Below are 17,638 nucleotides of genomic sequence, written 5' to 3' on the forward strand. Positions count from 1 at the left end.
GAATTTGATTGTCTGCATCTCTGTGAGGCGACTATACTAGTGATCGATCGCCTCACTAAAGCAATCACGCAAAGCCATGCACTGACAAAAACCCAAGTCACAAACCGAACCAAACAAAGGTGATCTTCAGACATTGAAATACTCGTTGACTCTCAAAAATAACTGCATGGTCAGTGATATACCAATCAGCTTACACCCTCCAACACTACAGTAGATGGGACTGAAAGAAACACACAAGCAGAATTTCAAATTTCCAACACTCCGGGGAAGGCCGCACACACAATACCAAAAACTGTCCCAACACAAGACAGCAAGTGCGTCCTTACAGGGGAACGTAAGGATCTTAAGCGGAATCATCATTAGCTCCTAGGTGCGCCAAGCCTTCTTTGTACACTTCAAAGTCATCACAGGACCAGCGGCACACAAGGTATAGCCGGAATGTTGCCATCTGGATCCCGAGCAAGCGCTGCGAGAGAGGAAACAAAAGGGGCTCAGTGCAAACAGAGAGACAAGCATAAAGAAAAGGGGGTAAATGTTGGTTTCAGAGTAAAATGGACAGATGCACTTCCACAGTCACAATTGAGATAGTACTGGACTACTGGAGCACCCTAACAAAGAGCATTTCAGTAAGAACTGAGGTGCCAACGCTGTTTTTATGGACACTCACCAGCCAAGGTATTTAACTTTGAGAAATGTGTGCAAAGCGTAACTATAGTGAAATTAAAAGATGGTCCTCTTAGTTCGATCAGCCTCATATTTAAATCGATTATGGAGGAAAGACTGCATAGTGTGTTATATGCTGTTCTTACCAGAGTCTGTGCTGCTTCTGGTGAAAGGGGTTTTCCTTCCTCGCAACTACATGATCTGCAACTAACTCTACAACGCCTGCACCAACAATGGCGAACCTTTTAATAATTTTGCTTCGCACGTTTAAGTATATGTGTAAATGCAGGGGAGACTACAAACCTCTGTTCAAGCGAACTGGCAGTCCTTGCTTGCGTAGAAAAGGTTCCATTTCATGTGTAAACTGTTCCAGAGGGCCTTCCTTAAGCTCCACCTGAGGCATTGTAAACTTTGTTAAACAATGTTGTAAATTTGGTTAAACACTATACAAGAAACTAAAAAAAAAAGATATTGACACCACGAAGAATAACACCTGAGGCAGGCTAAGGAGCTACTGCAAATAAATTTCAGTATCAAAGTAATGTTACTCGGGTGTGAGTGATACTATTAGTATGTTAATAATAAATTAACACCAAGTGCCCAGACTCGCCATCGTTCATCACGGGGAATGTCTGGTTAAACATTGTCTTCCTAGTCTGTCTGAAGCAATTAAAGATAAATCAAAAGCAAAAACTAGAATACCGTTTCTGTGGCAGTGCTTCCTGTCCTTGCAAAATCATGCTCCTCAAATTCTCGAAACAGCCTGCAAGTATGATAAGGATCATAATCAAACTTTATGTAAGCCACAACATGTGTATTATAAAAACGTAGGCAATGGTGATGAGATATGGATTGTACCTCTCAACTTCATCCCTTGGAAGATTGGTAAAGAACAGACCCGAGTCACCTTGAAGGAACTAAACACAGCGAAGTTAAATTGATCAAAACATAATTAGTGGTATGAAAGCAGTGTCTACTGAATTCTGAAAAAGAGAAGCGCACCTTGGAAAGTTTGTGGAGGCCTGTTTTAGCTTCATCAGCAGGTGACCGCCCCAACGCTATCTGCATAACCTTCTTTCCAGCAAGAAAATCCTGGAACAGAAAATGCGGCAGCTATAAAACATGTGCGAGCTAAACCTTAGCGTTTTAAAGGGTTTAACAAGCACGGCACCCTTGTATCAGGAGCTATGTGTTTCAGGGTTTCAAGGGGCACTATGTAGTAGCATAACAAAGTTTGTTGATATGTATAAGCTGTGCAACATTGAATACTGCTTGGAAATGTAAAACCGTAAAATGGATGATATCCAAACCAGAAGAAAAATTAGTTTGGTGTCCAGGGTCCACTATAGCATTTGGACAGAAGATCCGGCAAGAGGCGATGGTGGGTACCTGCTAGATGATTTGAGCTGCTCCCTGAGATCCTTGAGCTTCTGATTCTCATGTTATCGTAGGTAAAAACATAGGCGCTGCTGTATTGGGTCGACGGCATCTTTTATCTCGGCTACTACTTTGCCCTTGCGCTCTAAACCTGGCTTCTTCTTGGTCTTTGATAAGGTCACTGCGTCCACCCAGCATAGAAATTAGCACATTTGACAACAACTTCTTGTGCTCTTTGAAAAACAAGAGGTCGTAGGCAAATATTCTCACCAGAAACTTTCATTGGGTGGGTAAACAAGAAAGAATTGGTGAGGCAAACAAGCAATTGCTGGAGATGGATGTGAATTGTGAACTAGACTAGGGATACCCTCTCTACTTCAATGGAAGCAGCACACGAGGCCAAGAATCGAGGGAAGAGAGATGCCAACCTGGGCGGTTGCGCTTAGATTTCGGCATCACGCGTCGGCTCCTTTGCTGATGCGGCGGCGGCGCCTCCTCCTCTAGGGTTTTATGAGTAGGACTTGGCTTGCGTTCTTGTCCGACGAAGAAGAGAATGAGGAGCAGCAGCTGGTTGAAGAGGGAGCTGAAGTGGGCTTGGTGGCCCATTATCCTCCAGATCACCAGAGAAAACTGCAACAGCCCAGATCAGGCCCAAGCTAACCGTCCATGTCTTGTTGTCTGGTTCCCCGCAGAATAAAGTGACGTTTTTAACGAAAATTGAACAGGCCTATTAGCTCAGTTGGTTAGAGCGTCGTGCTAATAACGTGAAGGTCGCAGGTTCGATACCTACATGTGCCAAATCATTTTCTTCTCTTATTTTTTTTCTCTGCTGTCTAGTTGAGCTGTTAACGAAGCATTGCATTTTCACAAACGCATTGCAGACTCTGCTGCTTACCATCGAGCTTTCATCTTCTCTCAAACAAGTTAGAACTCATTCCCCTTCCTATGTTTCCTTTGTTACATAATAGATTTGAAGAACATGGTTAACAAAAGACGAGGGTACCGACACATATCAGGATTAGCATAGCATTCCTCTCTCTGCAGGTGCAGCTGCTTCTGGGCTGCGGCTACTTGCTGCTCCTGCTGCCTGCAAACACCATCTCAGCGACTGCTGAAAGGCTGCTGCTGCTGCTGCTGTCATCAGTGCTCATGCAGCACAGGTTTGTGGCTCCAATGAAGTACAAAACCAGGGCACCGACCAGCACAGATGCCAGAGGAACCGTCAGGTTGTCGTCAAGGCGTGTGCTGATCGGCAGCGACTCCACAACTGCTGCAGCAAGGGATATGGCACCAAAGGCACCAACCATAGTCCAGCTCTTCTCAACAAACCCGAAAATGTTGAAGTAGCACATGTACCTGGATCCGTATGCACATCACACCACATTAGTTTCAGGTTTCACTAAAAATGTAGTAGATATTGTCATATAGCCTGTTACTTACAGCACTGACGCGATGAAACCAGCCATGAACATCGCAATGCTGCCAGCATACGATTTTTCAGGGTTGTGAGGGAGCTTCACTTGCCCAAATCGTCTCCCAGCTATGTCAGCAACACCTGATCAAAGGAAGCCACAAGAATCAAAGAGGGGACTCTGCTAGAGTCAGATCGAGCAACCTCTTCTTCTGTTACTAACTACACAAACAGGAACAAATTTTAATGGCAGCAAGAAGAAGAAGCAGAGCTAATACCATCTCCCGCACACAAATTGCAGATCACGGCGATTGAGATGGGTGATGTCCTCCAGAACACTATTGTTGTCAGAGTTATAGCACAGGCATAATACAAGGGACCCTTGAGTAGTTCCCTGTAGTCCCCATGCCTGGTCATCGAGTTAACCACGCCTTCATCTTTAACCACACCAACCCCAATCACTGTCACCTTTATGATGTTGATTACGATAATAAGCGGAGCAAGAAACGGGGCATACACATCATCTGAACTGCATTGGGCAGGAAATTGTTTTCAGAAAGGCAGATGGGGGCTACGGCTCCAACAACAAAGGCCGGCCTACCTGATGAATTACCTGAACAAAGGCCACATGAGGAAATACACTAATCCAACAGTTATGTGCACCAGTTTCCTGCAAAGTTTCTAGAATGCACGGCAAAAAAAAATAATCAATAATTCATCTTCTTTTTTGAATTTTTTTTGATAAGCTTAGAACATAGTAATAATTGCGTATAAGTTTTCGAGTTTTCATGGTTCAGAATATAGACTAGTAAAGATGCAGTACTAGAGTTTGGTGGTTGTGTGGTGTGGGTGCGGGGTTCACTCTGGGCAGCTTCAAACGAATTGGAACCACAAGTCCACAACTCGAACCTGTTGCTAGCACAAGCAGTGGAAAGCAAATTGCAGAGGACAGAGCTGATTCGGTCGTGGGACAAACACAAGTCAATCTCCGACATGAAAAGTCTAGTAGTTGTTGTGCGAGGAGGAAGAAGAAGAGGAAAGGCATGCAGCATGACCTGCTCCAGCAGCGCGCGGCTGGCGACCTCCTCCCATAAGCGGAGCACGACAGCCGCGGCGAGTCCGGTGAGCACGGCGGCGCCGGCGTCCCGGACCAGCGGGTTCTCCGTCCACATGTTCCCGGGGTGCCCAATCAGCTGTTGCTGTTTGTTTCTGCTGGACTGGTTGGATCTGTTCTCGCCTGCCTGCACCTGCAGTCGTCCAACAAGACTTGTGAATTGTGATGACTTTAAAATAGGAGGGCGCTGCAGCTCAGATGCAGTCCAACTCCACACTTGAGGGTCTCTTCTCCTTCCTCGATCTCCCTTTCGTTATTTTTATCTTATTGCATAAATAATGTTGATCAAGTTACATCATATTATTACTGCTTTACTTGGTGCTCCATCATGAGCTGAACTGAGCCAGCCAGCAGTGTTGCAAACAAATCTCTCTCCGTTGTTATGGTGTGGTGTCCCGGAGCTCTTTTTCTACTCTTTTAAAGTAATAATCTCTTGCTCAATTGGTTAAACAAGGCAAACATACAGCTTCCTTCAAGAAAAATGGCAGCCAAATTTATATTCTTTTACAATTTTCAATTCTTTTCTAGTTACATCTTTCTCATGGATTTTTCTTCCGACCTACATTTTCATGGGATATGCTAGGATTACACCTTTTTTTTTGTGTTTCTGTTCCTTTATTTTTTTGTAAGAAAAAAACCGTAATTCTAGGGTCCATATACTCAGGGATAGAATATTTTAAGTTCATGAACAACAAAAATACTAGATTTGGAAGCCTGTAAGAAACAACAAAAAAAACAAAAACTTAGTAAAATGGAGCATTTGGTTCTTGTTTTTTTAAAATGATATAAATTTAATTGAAAAAATTGAGTGCCGATTTGGGAAATTGCAAATCTATTTATTTGATAAATGCTACCTGCACCCGATGGCCTACGTGGAAACTTGGCAAGGCGTGCATCAGTTATTTCGTAGCCGATAACTGCATCTTGGCTTTCGCTTTGCTTATCTCTCTCTAGTCAGTTGTTGGTTGACCGATATACTACTCAGAGCTATAATTTTTCTAATTTCCTCACCTATTTTCATAGTTTTATAAAATAATATTATTTTAATTTTTTTAAAGAAAACTACTACACATGCTTGAACATAAAAAATCAATATGGTTAAAAGGGAGCATCAAAAATAAATTCAGACGTAGCCACTTACAAACATAGGTAAACTCAAAAGATCAATATATGTATAAATAATTGATAGCTCTGAGATATGTATTATATGCATACGTGTCTTCCTCTACATACATGGACAAGTACCACAAGATACCACCACACCGCACTTGATCATATGGTGAGATCAAGAGTACTTGTCCTTGTTGGATGAGCTTTTTCTTTATCCATACTGGCACCTAGGACAATGCTGCCACTACTGGTCCTCGCAGGAGGATGAGATGAGAAGAAAGAAGAGAGAGCCCAGTATCGGTAGCACTCTCCACTTGTGGATCCCTCGCATTCTCCTCACCGTCTTCTCTGCCCCAGCTAGAACCTGATCTCTTTATTCTCTTATTATTATCCTGCCGTGGCCCAATGTCCAATGTGAGTTCGAGATCAAGAGGATCATGGTGGTTGTTATCCTCCTCGCGCGACAGTCGTATTTGATTGTTCATGGATCGGTCATTTTGATATGATGAACACCCTTGAAGAATCGAAGCTCCAGTACCATAATGAGCTCGTGTTCTAAGGAATGGTGGGTCGGCTTCAGCTGCTGATGAGTAGTAGGGTTTGGATCCAAGAACATGGTGACCATGAAGCCAGTATGGTTGATGATGGGGCCATGCACCAAACCTAGTTCATCGTTACAACTCAATAATGAGATTATTAATTAGTCAGAACAAGCTAAGGTCTGGATTGAATTGAATCAACTCGATCATGTGCGAGCTAACAAAAAGGCATAGGAATTTAATGGATTTTGTTTGCAAGCGTACTCCTATACGTTCCATGAGCAGCCAAGGATCCATCCAACTACCTTGCTGACAATAGGGTAGTCGTACTAGCAGCACCAGTAGTCTGGCCGTGATGCAAGCAGGAAAGATGGCCGAGGTTGTACACTTGCCCCCCCTCTTGTTGCAACGGATGATGATCATCTCTCCATGAATAACCACCTATCACTGCAAACGAGTAGTAAAAATCTACCAGGTCAGCAGTATATACATATATTATTAGTAAGTATTAACAGAGTGAAATAAAAAAACCGAGATGTTTATCCATGCATGAATTAGTCTTATTACCCTGTCCCGAGTCGTCAATCTTCTTGCTCCTATACATCTGAAAACCACCAAAAACCCACATGGTGAAATTAAGATCGATCTCTCATAACCATGGAAGCTAGGGATATGATCGAAATTAGAAGTAGTAAAATTAGGTGCAAATCAATCAAGTCTATCTATTATTGGAGTACATAACAATAATAAAGAAGAGAAGGGTGAAGAAGCTAGATTACTTGGAGGTGGCTCTTGACATGGCCTATGCTGAGGCCTTTAACGTTCATGAGTTGAAGAACGAGCTTGGGAGTTGCACCTACGACCAGATCATACACAAGCATGCATGAAACAGATGTGAATTATTAAGATCATAAAGATATGATTACTAAAGGACTGGGCATGAACCTAGGTAGCTAGATAATAATTTGGATCGGAGGTGATCGCTTACGAACTTGGCCGCCGAGCCTGTCGACGGCGCGGAGGAAGCAGTGGTGCAGCTCCGGCGTCCAGCGGAGGCGAGAGTTCTTTGAGCGGACGTAGGGGCGCACCGACGACGGGGAGGCGGCGGTCTTCCTGCTGCTGTCCCCGCCGCCACCGGCTTCATCCAGCTCCACCGTGCTGCTATTATTGCTGGAGCTCCCGTCGTGAGGCACATCGGCGGCGGCAGCAGCAGCATCCTCCGCCTCGGCAGACGACGACTGCAGCTGATGATCCGTAGTAGAGCTGGAGTACTCCAATAATTCTTTGGTACTTCCCTCCATGAGCTGAGCTGACTGCAGATATCTTAGCTTATTGCTATATATTATATTGCATCATAGCGTTCGTCACGCCGATGGATCTAACTAACTCTCAGAAGAAGCTAATCAGAGAAGAGAAAGTAGAAGTGCGTGAGGAGGTCATGGATCATTCTATCTATCGATCTATCTGATGACTTATGTAACTAGCAGATACATATATGACAAGTGATCCATATCTTTTATATATATGGGTTTCTGAAAAAGAAGCTATCTAGCTAGCTAGCCCATCAAGAAAAGAGGTTGGGAAAGGTGACTACAATTAATCCATCCTACTAACTGACAACCTTATAGAAAAAAATAGTACTGTGTGGACTATAATCAGCAGTTGCCCTAAAGTCTTTGGCTTCTTATATATAGATATAGATGAATAATATTATTGGTCATGACCAGTGGTAACTAATATTTTTGTCTGTAGTAGGCAGCTTTGTATATCTCTGTCTCCATCGATCAGCTGGTAACAAACGACTGACTAGAAGAGAGGCCGGGGGAATGAAGAAATATAATTCGGGTCGCGCGGGGGAATAACTGATTGAAGGATGCATGCATGACCAGAAAGTTTAGCTCATCTCGATCATATCAGCAGATGGACGGTAGGTGGTTTCAGAAAAGTAGAGTGCCTTTTTCAGTCCGCACAATATGTCACATTCTTCTTTCTAGCTTTCTATCTAGCTTAGGTGGTTAGGTTCAATCATCTTCTTTCTAATATAATCGGCAGGCATCTCCTGCCTGGTTCGTTAAAAAAAAGGACTATTTTTGTTTCAGTGGTAATTTTGCTACCTAGCTTTGATTCAAACAAAAATTTCATGTCAATTATTGTGGATAGATATACGCATGACCAGACAACAGATATATTGAAGCAGTACGTACTTGAAAGATGTCACTAGCTAGCCAGTAGATCACCAATCATATATATATAAATGTACAGTGACTAGCAGCGTGTCTCCTATGTACTAGCACTACTTATGGCACACGGGACACCTTAACTAAACTCTGGTTGCACGACGATGCATGTAAATTAATAATCTCATGCCACTTTATCTTTTCGGTACGTCTTGTACACAATTAATTAATTCCTCTTTTGACTCGCTCTTGTTTCTATTTCCAAAATTCATTCTTAAGAGAGCGACATCTATCTCTACCGCATGCATGCATCTAGTACTACCTTTTAGCAGTGTAAATGTTAGTTGTTGCCTGCTACTACTATTGCTCATCATACGTACCTCATGAGTTTGTTTTCTTTCCTTCTTCTTTACCTTAATTTTCTTCAATTCTGGCTATGTGTGATCCATTTTTGCAGCAAAGTTAAATTCATCAACCCTACCTGACCTGACCTATGTGTGTTGCCTGCGTCAAAGCTTGGTGGCTGCCTCACCTGCACCTGCTGAAAAAAAATGCCAGTCGTCTGCGATCGATCTATCTGTACATAGAACTGGATAGAAATGTCCCCATCATCTCCTTTGAAATTGGAAGGTGCTGCTCTGGATGATACATTGTCCACTACCCATGCAGTCCAATTAATCCAGGCTCCAGCATATATATAGAAATTTTTATCACAATTTCAGTTTGAAAAATCAGCAATACAAATGTTCCAGAATATATCATCCAGAATATTAATCTGTTAGCAACACAAATGCTCCAGAATATATATAGTATTAATGGATGAAAATGACGGATCTACTGTCAGTTTGTCTCCAAACAAGATGGAGTTCTCTTGTCCAACAAATGTATGGGACAAGAAGGGGCTACTCTGGAGTTCACATCAGTAAGGCTAGCTAGACATCCATCCAGCATATATGCAACAGATTCATACCCAACTTTGGGGTTGGCAGTCCCAGCCATACTCACGACCTAAACTGCACTGCCTGCAGATGAGCATTTAGCATCCGCATTTGGCATTCCTACTTTTCTGCGTCTGCATTTGCTATCTGTAGTTTCCGATTACTACTGGTTTATAGACACAGATCTTTGTACAACACAATTCCATCAATTCTTGTCCAGAACATTCAGATCAGCATTGAAAACTAAAGCTCCCTATCTCTTTTGATTTTGCTTTTTGTGCTTTACAAGTCAAAACCTTAAATCCTGAACACAGTACAAACAATCCTTCACTTAAAGTGTCCGAGGGCCCTTTTGAGAGGGAGGCAGAGACAGATTGCTAGATAAGCTCTTGCCACGAGTATTCGTCTTGATGAGAACGTATTGTCAATGAAATTAGGGCAAATTACATTCCCTTATCATGATCAAACTATTTCAAGACGTGGCAGCAAAATAATGTGTTTCATTGGTAACTTCAGCGACTCTATGAAGAAAGACAAGGGAAAACCTCTATGTGTAACAATTTGGTCGGCACAACTACACCACCAGATACTGCAGAACTCCGAAATTTCCAAAGATCACACTCAGTTAGTTATCAAGATTTCCAGCAACAAAAAAGCATGGCTGAACTCCTAGATCGTTGAGTGGCTTTAGAGGTATATCAAAGGTATCAGCAAATGCTGTCACCTGTCACTGCTATGTCACCTCCAAGACCATTTTCAGAGTTATTGAGGCCACAAATTCTCAATTCTGTTGTGACAATGGTCCAACCAAGCGGGGCATACAAAAGCCAGGGTTCGGAGTTTTTTCTATGGCGGGAGACGTGTGGGGCCGTGCTCTCGTTTCTACTCCAGCTTATAATTTTTCAGGTGTAGCCGTGTAGTGTAACCCAGCAAGGGTTTAGTGTTAGTTTTCTTGCCTCTATCAAATTTCCAAAAAGACGCCAATCAAGGGTTTAGTGTTAGTTTTCTAGCCTCTGTCAAATTCTGAAAAACATGCCAATCAGGTCTCAATCAGGTGTAGCCGTCGAGAGGATTTTTTTTAAAAAAACCAGCCATATAAATTCACTCTCGCGAGGATTCGAACCCTAGCCTGGTGGGTGCTACCCAGGTGCTCTGCCCAACTAGGCTAGAGGCTATTTCACTTACAAGTCATAACATCAAATCCACAGCCCAGAACAAGCAATTTATCACTTAAGAGTGTGCAAGGTAAGCTCTTGTCAAAAGGAAAAATAAATAAATAAATCAGAATAGTGAGAAAAAAATACAACTATTCATCTTCATGTGAACATCTTGCCAATGAAATTAGGGTGAAGCGAAGTTAAACTGTATGCCTGTCTTTCCCTTGTCATGGTCAAACTGTTTCAGGATGTGGCAGTAATTTATCTGGACAAGAGGAGAAACACTTGTTTAGAGCAAGTAACAAAACAAAATAACGTACTTCACTCATAACTTCAGTGGCGCAGCTGTAGAATGTCAAGGGCAAACCTCTATACGAAACAATCTGGTTGGCAGGACTACACCAAATCCTGCAGAACTCCTGAACGTTTGTAGGAAGTTGGTAAGGGGGAATTTCCGTAGATCACACTCAGTTAATTTACCAAGATTTCCAGCACAGACAAATGCATGGCCATGAATTCCTAGATCCCTGATTGGCTTCAGAGGTATATCAAAGGAGAGGTCCGCAAATGCTGCCACTGCTATGTCACCACCAAGACCAATTAGCTCAGGACAACTGGAAGTACCATTTTCAGAATTATTGGGATCACAGGTTCTGAATTCCCTTGCTCCTAGTCCTCTTGTTTTGAAGCCTAAGAGTGACGATGGTCCACCCAAGCGGCATACAAGAGACCTGTTACCTCCCAAGTAAAACCTTTCTGAAAGCGGTGAGACAGATCCTGTGGATCCCCTTTCCAATGGATGGATGATTCCTGCCGCAACTCCGGCATTGAAAGCACAATTCAGCACACCAAGAGGCAAAGCCACTCGAAGATCAAATTCCTGACAGGGAACCATGAAAAGAATGAATATGTTTCATGTCAAATCAGTTCAGTTATTAATAAATAAAAGCACTGATGTACAGTGCATTAGATTCTAGGAAATAAAAGTGATAAAATTATTCTCACTGAAATTTGAACTAGTTGTTTTTTGTGCAATGAGAAAGGACTGGACAAAAGGAATCTACCATTTGGGTGCTTTAACAGAGCATACAAATTTGAAAGTTTTTGGACCTTGGCCAGTGGTCAGACAACAAAATGTATATCTAAAAGGGAGAAATGTAGACTAAGTATAGTTTGCATTGTTTGTATCGATAATGAAGTTGGCAGAACCGGAGGTACAAATACAATACAGAATATCAAAGAAAAAGGCAATAATAAGGGTCGTTCAGGATTCAATTAAAAGGTGTAGTGTGTAAACTCTAAATTTCAAGCAACGCAAAGGAAATAGCACAAAGGAAGTCAAGATATACCTGTCTAAGAAACCGTGAAAATTTGCTCCCTGGTGCAAGACCTACTTGAGAAGACGACAGAAAAGCATATCCACGTGTAGGCCTTATGCTTGAGTCCCTTTGGTCAACCGTGTATGCATACTTAACAGAGGACAAAAGGCTATGTCCTAACTGTTCTTGTACAGAATTGGATGATATGCGTGCTGGATCAGTTAATTTTCGCCATGTCAAATTGTAAGCAAGGTTGTGGTTCATGGTGGAGAGCAAGCCAACAGAAACGCCCATCAGGTGTTCTTTCAGTGAGGACTTTAACCAGTCTTCGGACAGAAATGATATTCTAGCCACCAGCGGAGTTGGTATCACTCCGATTCTAGGCATTTCCACTCCAGCACTTAGTTCTGTTGTCTGATCTAATTCAAGAGCACCTGCTGCATCCCAGGCCTCACAGTATCCAAATAGGTTCTTCAACTTCAGTGAACCTTCCAGTGAACATGATCTAGTCTGCAAAAATGTATACATGACCCAAAAAAAAATGGTGAGACTTGAGAAAGTGAATTTGGGAACTAATTGGGGTCATCCATCTGATATAGTGATACTAAATTATCATCCATCATGGCATCCTAGGCCTACAGAGTAGGTTCTGCAGACTGATCATGCTAAGTGATGGATAATCCATGAGACATATCCTGGAAATGATTTTCATCCAAGCTATTTTGCAGAACACATATGACTTTGGCATATATATAGGGATATAACAGGACATGCAAGAGTCTTCTAATGCAGAATATTAGAAACACTGCAATTCTGTACTAGAAAGTGAAGGAAACTAGTTGACTTTGCTCCAGAACCAGAGCACTGGGAATCAAGAACCAAAACATGTCCATTCCACAATGCGCCTGAAGATAGCCCGATCCACACCCAACTAAATGCAAGAACTACATGTCCCATCTTTTTCTGAAATAAGTCAAACTAAGGTAAACAGGTACTACTCAATTGTCCTAGTAGTTCTTCCAATCATCCAAGACATTGTGCAGATACTAGCATAACACCAGCTAATATCAAAATTATGTAGCATGGGCCTTGTCTAATCATTCTGAAAGCAAGCAGATCAGTAAAATCCGCTTAATTGTATTGAGCAGCAGTCCATAAGATTGCACTGTCCAATGGAAGCACCATCTTTTAGTTCAAATTAGCTTAGATTGTGGCGTGAGGTCTCTGAACCGATGCAAGGGTTAAAGAATGCAAAGCCTAATGTAAATAGGTGAAGCAAAGCAGTGAACTGAGTGCACTTGAATACCTTATGACCGTTGGATCACGCAAGACAAGTCATCAATTCTGTAAAACAAAAAAAAAAGGAGAGACTTTTTTGCTGGATGTGCACCTGTGTGTTGGCGAAGACGCCGAATTCGGCAGCAGCGCGGCCGCGGGCCTCTGCGACGTCAACGAGTACGACGACGGCGCTGCCGGGGATCCCTGGCGGAGCCGCGTCGAGCGTGATGGAGACAGTATCGAAGGCGCCGAGGCGACGGACGCGGTCGCCGGCCGCGGCGGCGGCGCGCACGAGGTCTCGCACGGTGGCGGCGCGCGCGAGGTCCGGGCCCACCGCTGCCTCGACCGCGGCGCGGCGCGTGCGGGCGCAGCCCCGTATCGTGACATGGTACACCCGGATCCGGACCTCATCCGCGGTGAGCCGCCGGAACACGGCCTCGAGGCGCGCCTCCTCGGACGGGGACGCCGAGGGCTCGTCGTCGGCTTCGTCATCGAGGTCGTCGTCGTCGTCGAATTCGTCATCCTCGTCCTCGTCGTGGTCGTTGGGGGTGGAAGGAGGCGGGTGGGTGCTAGCGGATGCGGTTGCCATTGGAGTATCTATTGGAAGTGTTGAAGCGGGCGTGGCAGCACTTGTCAGCTGAGAGCTGAGACTTGCTTTGCTTTCGTCTGACGAATGCAATGGATCAACCAACGCCTTTCCAAACATTGGGTAATGTTTGCTGTAGAACAAAGGGCCAAAACAAGACTTGGCAAATGGTGAAAGTATCTGTGACGAGAGAAAAAAAGGAATCTCAGCTTAGATGAGATTTGTGATTTTCTTTTACTTGGTTTGCATGGTAAGTACATCTGCAAACTTGATATGCCCAGCATTCTAGCAAACATATATCACAGTCTTGAAGAGTAGTATAATACCAGACAGAGCATTCTAGTTACAAATGCCATTTCTTTCTCCATTTGTACAAATTTGCACATTCACAGTGATCAGCAGCAAAAGGAAGTGATGACAAAAGAACAAAAAAAAAAGAGAGAGGAACATTCAGTATAGTAGTTATCATTTGGGGCCGGGCTTCTTGTCAGACCCGGGGCCACGGGGCTGTGTACATTAAGGAGTCCGTATTGGACTAGGGGATAGGACATGTCCTGTACCTCATTTATGTTGTATTCTACTCGCATGCGGAGTAGAACTAGTCGATACAGAAGGAAACTACTCGAGTTGTACTTGAGTACGATTCCTAAGCTAGTATCAGGCTAGGATTCATGTAACCCTGTCCCCCCGGATATATAAGGGCGGGCAGGGACCCCTCTCAAAATATAAGATCACGAGATCAACATCAAGACAATACAAACCATCATACAGGACGTAGGGCATTACGCATATTGCGGCTTGAACCTGTCTAAATCTTGTGTTGTCTGCACCTTCGAGTTCCTGATCTCGGCGCATCCCAACCTAAAACCTACCACCTTGGGTATACCCCTTGGTGGGCAGCCGGATAAAACCCGACAGCTGGCGCGCCAGGTAGGGGTGCGCATCAGAGATCCGCTGGAGAACTCGATGGCGATTTTTAAGTTCCCCAGTCCTGTGCTCCTTGAGGGCACAACCTTCGTTTTTGGCTCGTGGGTCTGCGTCGCTAACGGCGCAGGCGGTTTCCGTCGGCACGCCGTCGACGACACCTTCAAGCTAAAAACACTTGCCGCAAGGCTCGACGACTTTGTCGATAATCTCGACGAGTTGCCATTTTCTGACTCTGCCAGGGAAACCGAGGCAGCGTCTGTCTCTACTGTTCCTTTTTCCACGTTGGAGAAGGACTTGGACTCTTTGCTCCAGGCTGGAGGCTCCGAGGCCACCGCATGTCGGGAGGCTGAGGATCACCTGGCTGCTTGCGGGCTGATGATCACCACCACCTCCGAAGGACGAATTGTTCATTGGAGGGGGATGAACTTGTCCGACCCACTCGGACATGAAGACCGATTGGTAGCCCATCTGGAGCCTTTGCCTTTTCAAGAGGGCAGGGCGTTGGCTGCCATATCCGAGGGCTCGACTGAGCTAGTCGAAGCCCCTTCCGAAGAACTCGCAACTCGCCAAGTCCTGATGGCGGAAGAAGGGGACGACGACGCCCTCATCCCCATTGGCGCACTTGACGGCATATCGGAAGATGAAGACACCGCAGAAGCCGAGAACGAGAACGACGCCGAGCGCGACGCGCGACGCGCAAGGAACAGAGCTCGTGCGGTTCGCAGAAGGCGCGCCAACGAGCGCATACGTTCTGCACAGCGCGAACTCGACGCCGAATTCGCCGCGGCAAATGAACGTGGTTTCAGGACTCCTGTGGCCAACATTGCTCGGATAATAGCACTACTCAAGCGAAGCAACGACCCCAACGTCCGACAAGCACTCATCTACGCCCAACGGGCGTGGGTCCAGTTGGACCAGCAGGCTCCGGCATCGCTCGTCAGGGGCGAACACGTCGGAGACAGCCGAAGCCAGGCCCCAAGTCGAACAACGGGTCATCGCCCGCGACCCCAACGCAGCAACAACAATGATGGCGTGGGTGGAAGCCAGATCACCGGTGGGAGGCGACAGCCACCTCCGGCAAACAACCCGAGGCAGCCCAATCCTCCACGTCACCAACCTGATCTTCGTCAGAAGATCAATGAGGGGCGCGATGCCCGATCAGTCCTCGACTCGAGACGACGGGAGCGCGAGGTAGTCGAGCGAGACGATGCTGACTGCAGCGATCGTTTCCCCGCGTTCACTGCGAGATTCAACAACTATAAGTACCCGGAGGGTTTCAAGCCAATTGGCATTACCAAGTATGACGGCAAGCAGGCCCCCCAGCAATGGCTCCGCTGTTATTCTACTGCCATTGAGGTGGCTGGCGGCTCCAACACTACCAAGGTCGTCTACTTTCCGATGGCTTTGGAACCTGCACCGTTGACTTGGCTGGAAAGTCTCCCCAGCGATTCCATCGACTCCTGGGAAGGCCTCAAGAAGGTCTTCATCGATAACTTTCAGGGGGCCATATCTCGAGCAGGAACACGGCATGACCTTGCTCAGTGCAAGCAGGAGCGTAATGAACTCCTTCGATCCTACACCCGCCGTTTCTTCGATGTGCGGGCCACCATCGCCAACATCTCAGAAGAGGACATCATCGACTGCTTCTACAACGGCCTCACTGACCCAGGTATATATCGTGATTTTGGGCGTAACAGGCCAAAGACAGTTGCAGGACTACGCGACATGATGCACGACTGGTCCGAACAAGAAGAAAAGATGCGCGAGAGGTTCCCAAGACGCACCGACCTCAACCAGAAGCGCAACAACGACAACCGGACTGACAAAGGCCGGCAGGACTTTTCGGGTTCGTCCCGTAAACGCAAGCCAGACGATCTCGTCGCGGCTGTGGAACGCCCTTCGCGTGGCAAGAAGTCGACCACACAGGAGCAGTTTGAAAAGCTTCTGCAGAAGAAGTGCCCGTGGTGTGTCAACTCTAAACACGCAGCGATCGACTGCTTTCAGCTCAAGCGTACTTTCGGCTCTCCTGGAAACGGCAAGAAAAACAAGTCGACGGGCAAAGAGCCCGAAGACGAGGAACAGGAGGACAAATCTGAGACGCCTAAGTTCCAGGATGCCTCCAAGACCGTCAAAGTTATCTTTGGCGGTGACGAAGATTTTTGCTCCAAGCGAGAACAGAAGTTGCTGCTACGAGAGATCCTGTCAGTTGAACCAGCGGTACCACGACCACTCCGATGGTCGGAGGTCCCCATATCATTTTCCCGTGATGATCAATGGACTAGCTTCTCCGAGCCTGGGAAGTTCCCACTGGTGCTGGATCCCGTGGTCGCAGAAGTCAAGCTTACTCGGGTTCTTATCGATGGTGGGAGTGGACTCAATCTTATCTTCGCTAGCACGCTGAAGAAGATGGGTCTGGACCTTACCAACAAGCTCACTCCGAGTAAAGCTCCTTTTTACGGTATTGTCCCTGGCAATGCCGCGCACCCGCTTGGAACAGTCGTTCTCCCAGTCACTTTTGGGACGAGGGAGAACTATCGTACCGAGTTCATCAAGTTCGAGGTGGCCAGCTTTGAATCTTCTTACCATGCTATACTGGGAAGGCCGGCGCTCGCCAAATTCATGGCGGTGCCACATTATGTCTACTTACTTCTCAAGATGCCAGGACGCAGCGGCGTGCTCACGCTCCGGGGTGACTTGAAGAAGTCTTATGATTGCAACCAAGAAGCCATCCAGTTTGCATCGACTTCCCGCGTGCCAGATGCTTCCGAAGAAGTACTCGCGGCCGCACAGCAACTTTCTCAAGCCGAGCTGGAAATTCCGACAAAGAAGGCGAGCCAATCGAGCGTCAAGTCGACAGGCGATGTGGCTCTCAAGACGATCCAGCTCCAAGAAGGGGACTCATCCAAGACAGCCATTATTGGCGCAGGCTTGGACGACAAATAGGAACTCGCGCTCATCAGTTTCCTGCGGGCCAACCGAGACATATTCGCATGGAAACCATTGGATATGCCAGGGGTGCCCAAGGAGCTGATCGAGCATAGT

General features: G+C 45.6%; 3 protein-coding genes, 1 non-coding gene and 1 pseudogene across 4 annotated transcripts; 1 reads left to right on the forward strand and 4 right to left on the reverse strand.

The window, feature by feature from the left end:
* Positions 1–326: 326 nt before the first annotated feature.
* LOC112887152 lies at positions 327–2,586 on the reverse strand (annotated as a pseudogene).
* Positions 2,587–2,764: 178 nt separating this feature from the next.
* TRNAI-AAU lies at positions 2,765–2,838 on the forward strand. Its single transcript has one exon. It is a non-coding gene; the product is annotated as a tRNA-Ile (tRNA).
* Positions 2,839–2,950: 112 nt separating this feature from the next.
* Positions 2,951–4,677, reverse strand: LOC112886295 (probable phytol kinase 2, chloroplastic). The gene is made up of 5 exons (XM_025952157.1): positions 4,507–4,677; positions 4,065–4,132; positions 3,730–3,980; positions 3,481–3,595; positions 2,951–3,396 (listed from the first exon to the last, which is right to left on the reverse strand). The coding sequence occupies exons 1-5, from the start codon at positions 4,621–4,623 to the stop codon at positions 3,108–3,110; spliced, it is 840 nt and encodes a 279-aa protein (XP_025807942.1). The 5' UTR covers positions 4,624–4,677; the 3' UTR covers positions 2,951–3,107.
* Positions 4,678–5,734: 1,057 nt separating this feature from the next.
* On the reverse strand, positions 5,735–7,715 carry LOC112887231 (putative Myb family transcription factor At1g14600). Its single transcript, XM_025953359.1, has 5 exons — positions 7,203–7,715; positions 6,994–7,070; positions 6,782–6,818; positions 6,520–6,661; positions 5,735–6,338 (listed from the first exon to the last, which is right to left on the reverse strand). The coding sequence occupies exons 1-5, from the start codon at positions 7,513–7,515 to the stop codon at positions 5,903–5,905; spliced, it is 1,005 nt and encodes a 334-aa protein (XP_025809144.1). The 5' UTR covers positions 7,516–7,715; the 3' UTR covers positions 5,735–5,902.
* A 2,686-nt stretch (positions 7,716–10,401) lies between these two features.
* Positions 10,402–13,782, reverse strand: LOC112888088 (SAM50-like protein SPAC17C9.06). Its single transcript, XM_025954439.1, has 4 exons — positions 13,196–13,782; positions 11,836–12,315; positions 10,854–11,366; positions 10,402–10,751 (listed from the first exon to the last, which is right to left on the reverse strand). Exons 1-4 carry the CDS (start codon positions 13,670–13,672, stop codon positions 10,671–10,673), a joined length of 1,551 nt encoding a protein of 516 aa, XP_025810224.1. The 5' UTR covers positions 13,673–13,782; the 3' UTR covers positions 10,402–10,670.
* Between the last annotated feature and the right edge of the window lie 3,856 nt (positions 13,783–17,638).

The sequence above is a fragment of the Panicum hallii genome, chromosome 3 (genome assembly GCF_002211085.1).
Source record: "Panicum hallii strain FIL2 chromosome 3, PHallii_v3.1, whole genome shotgun sequence".
Classification (NCBI taxonomy): domain Eukaryota; kingdom Viridiplantae; phylum Streptophyta; class Magnoliopsida; order Poales; family Poaceae; genus Panicum; species Panicum hallii.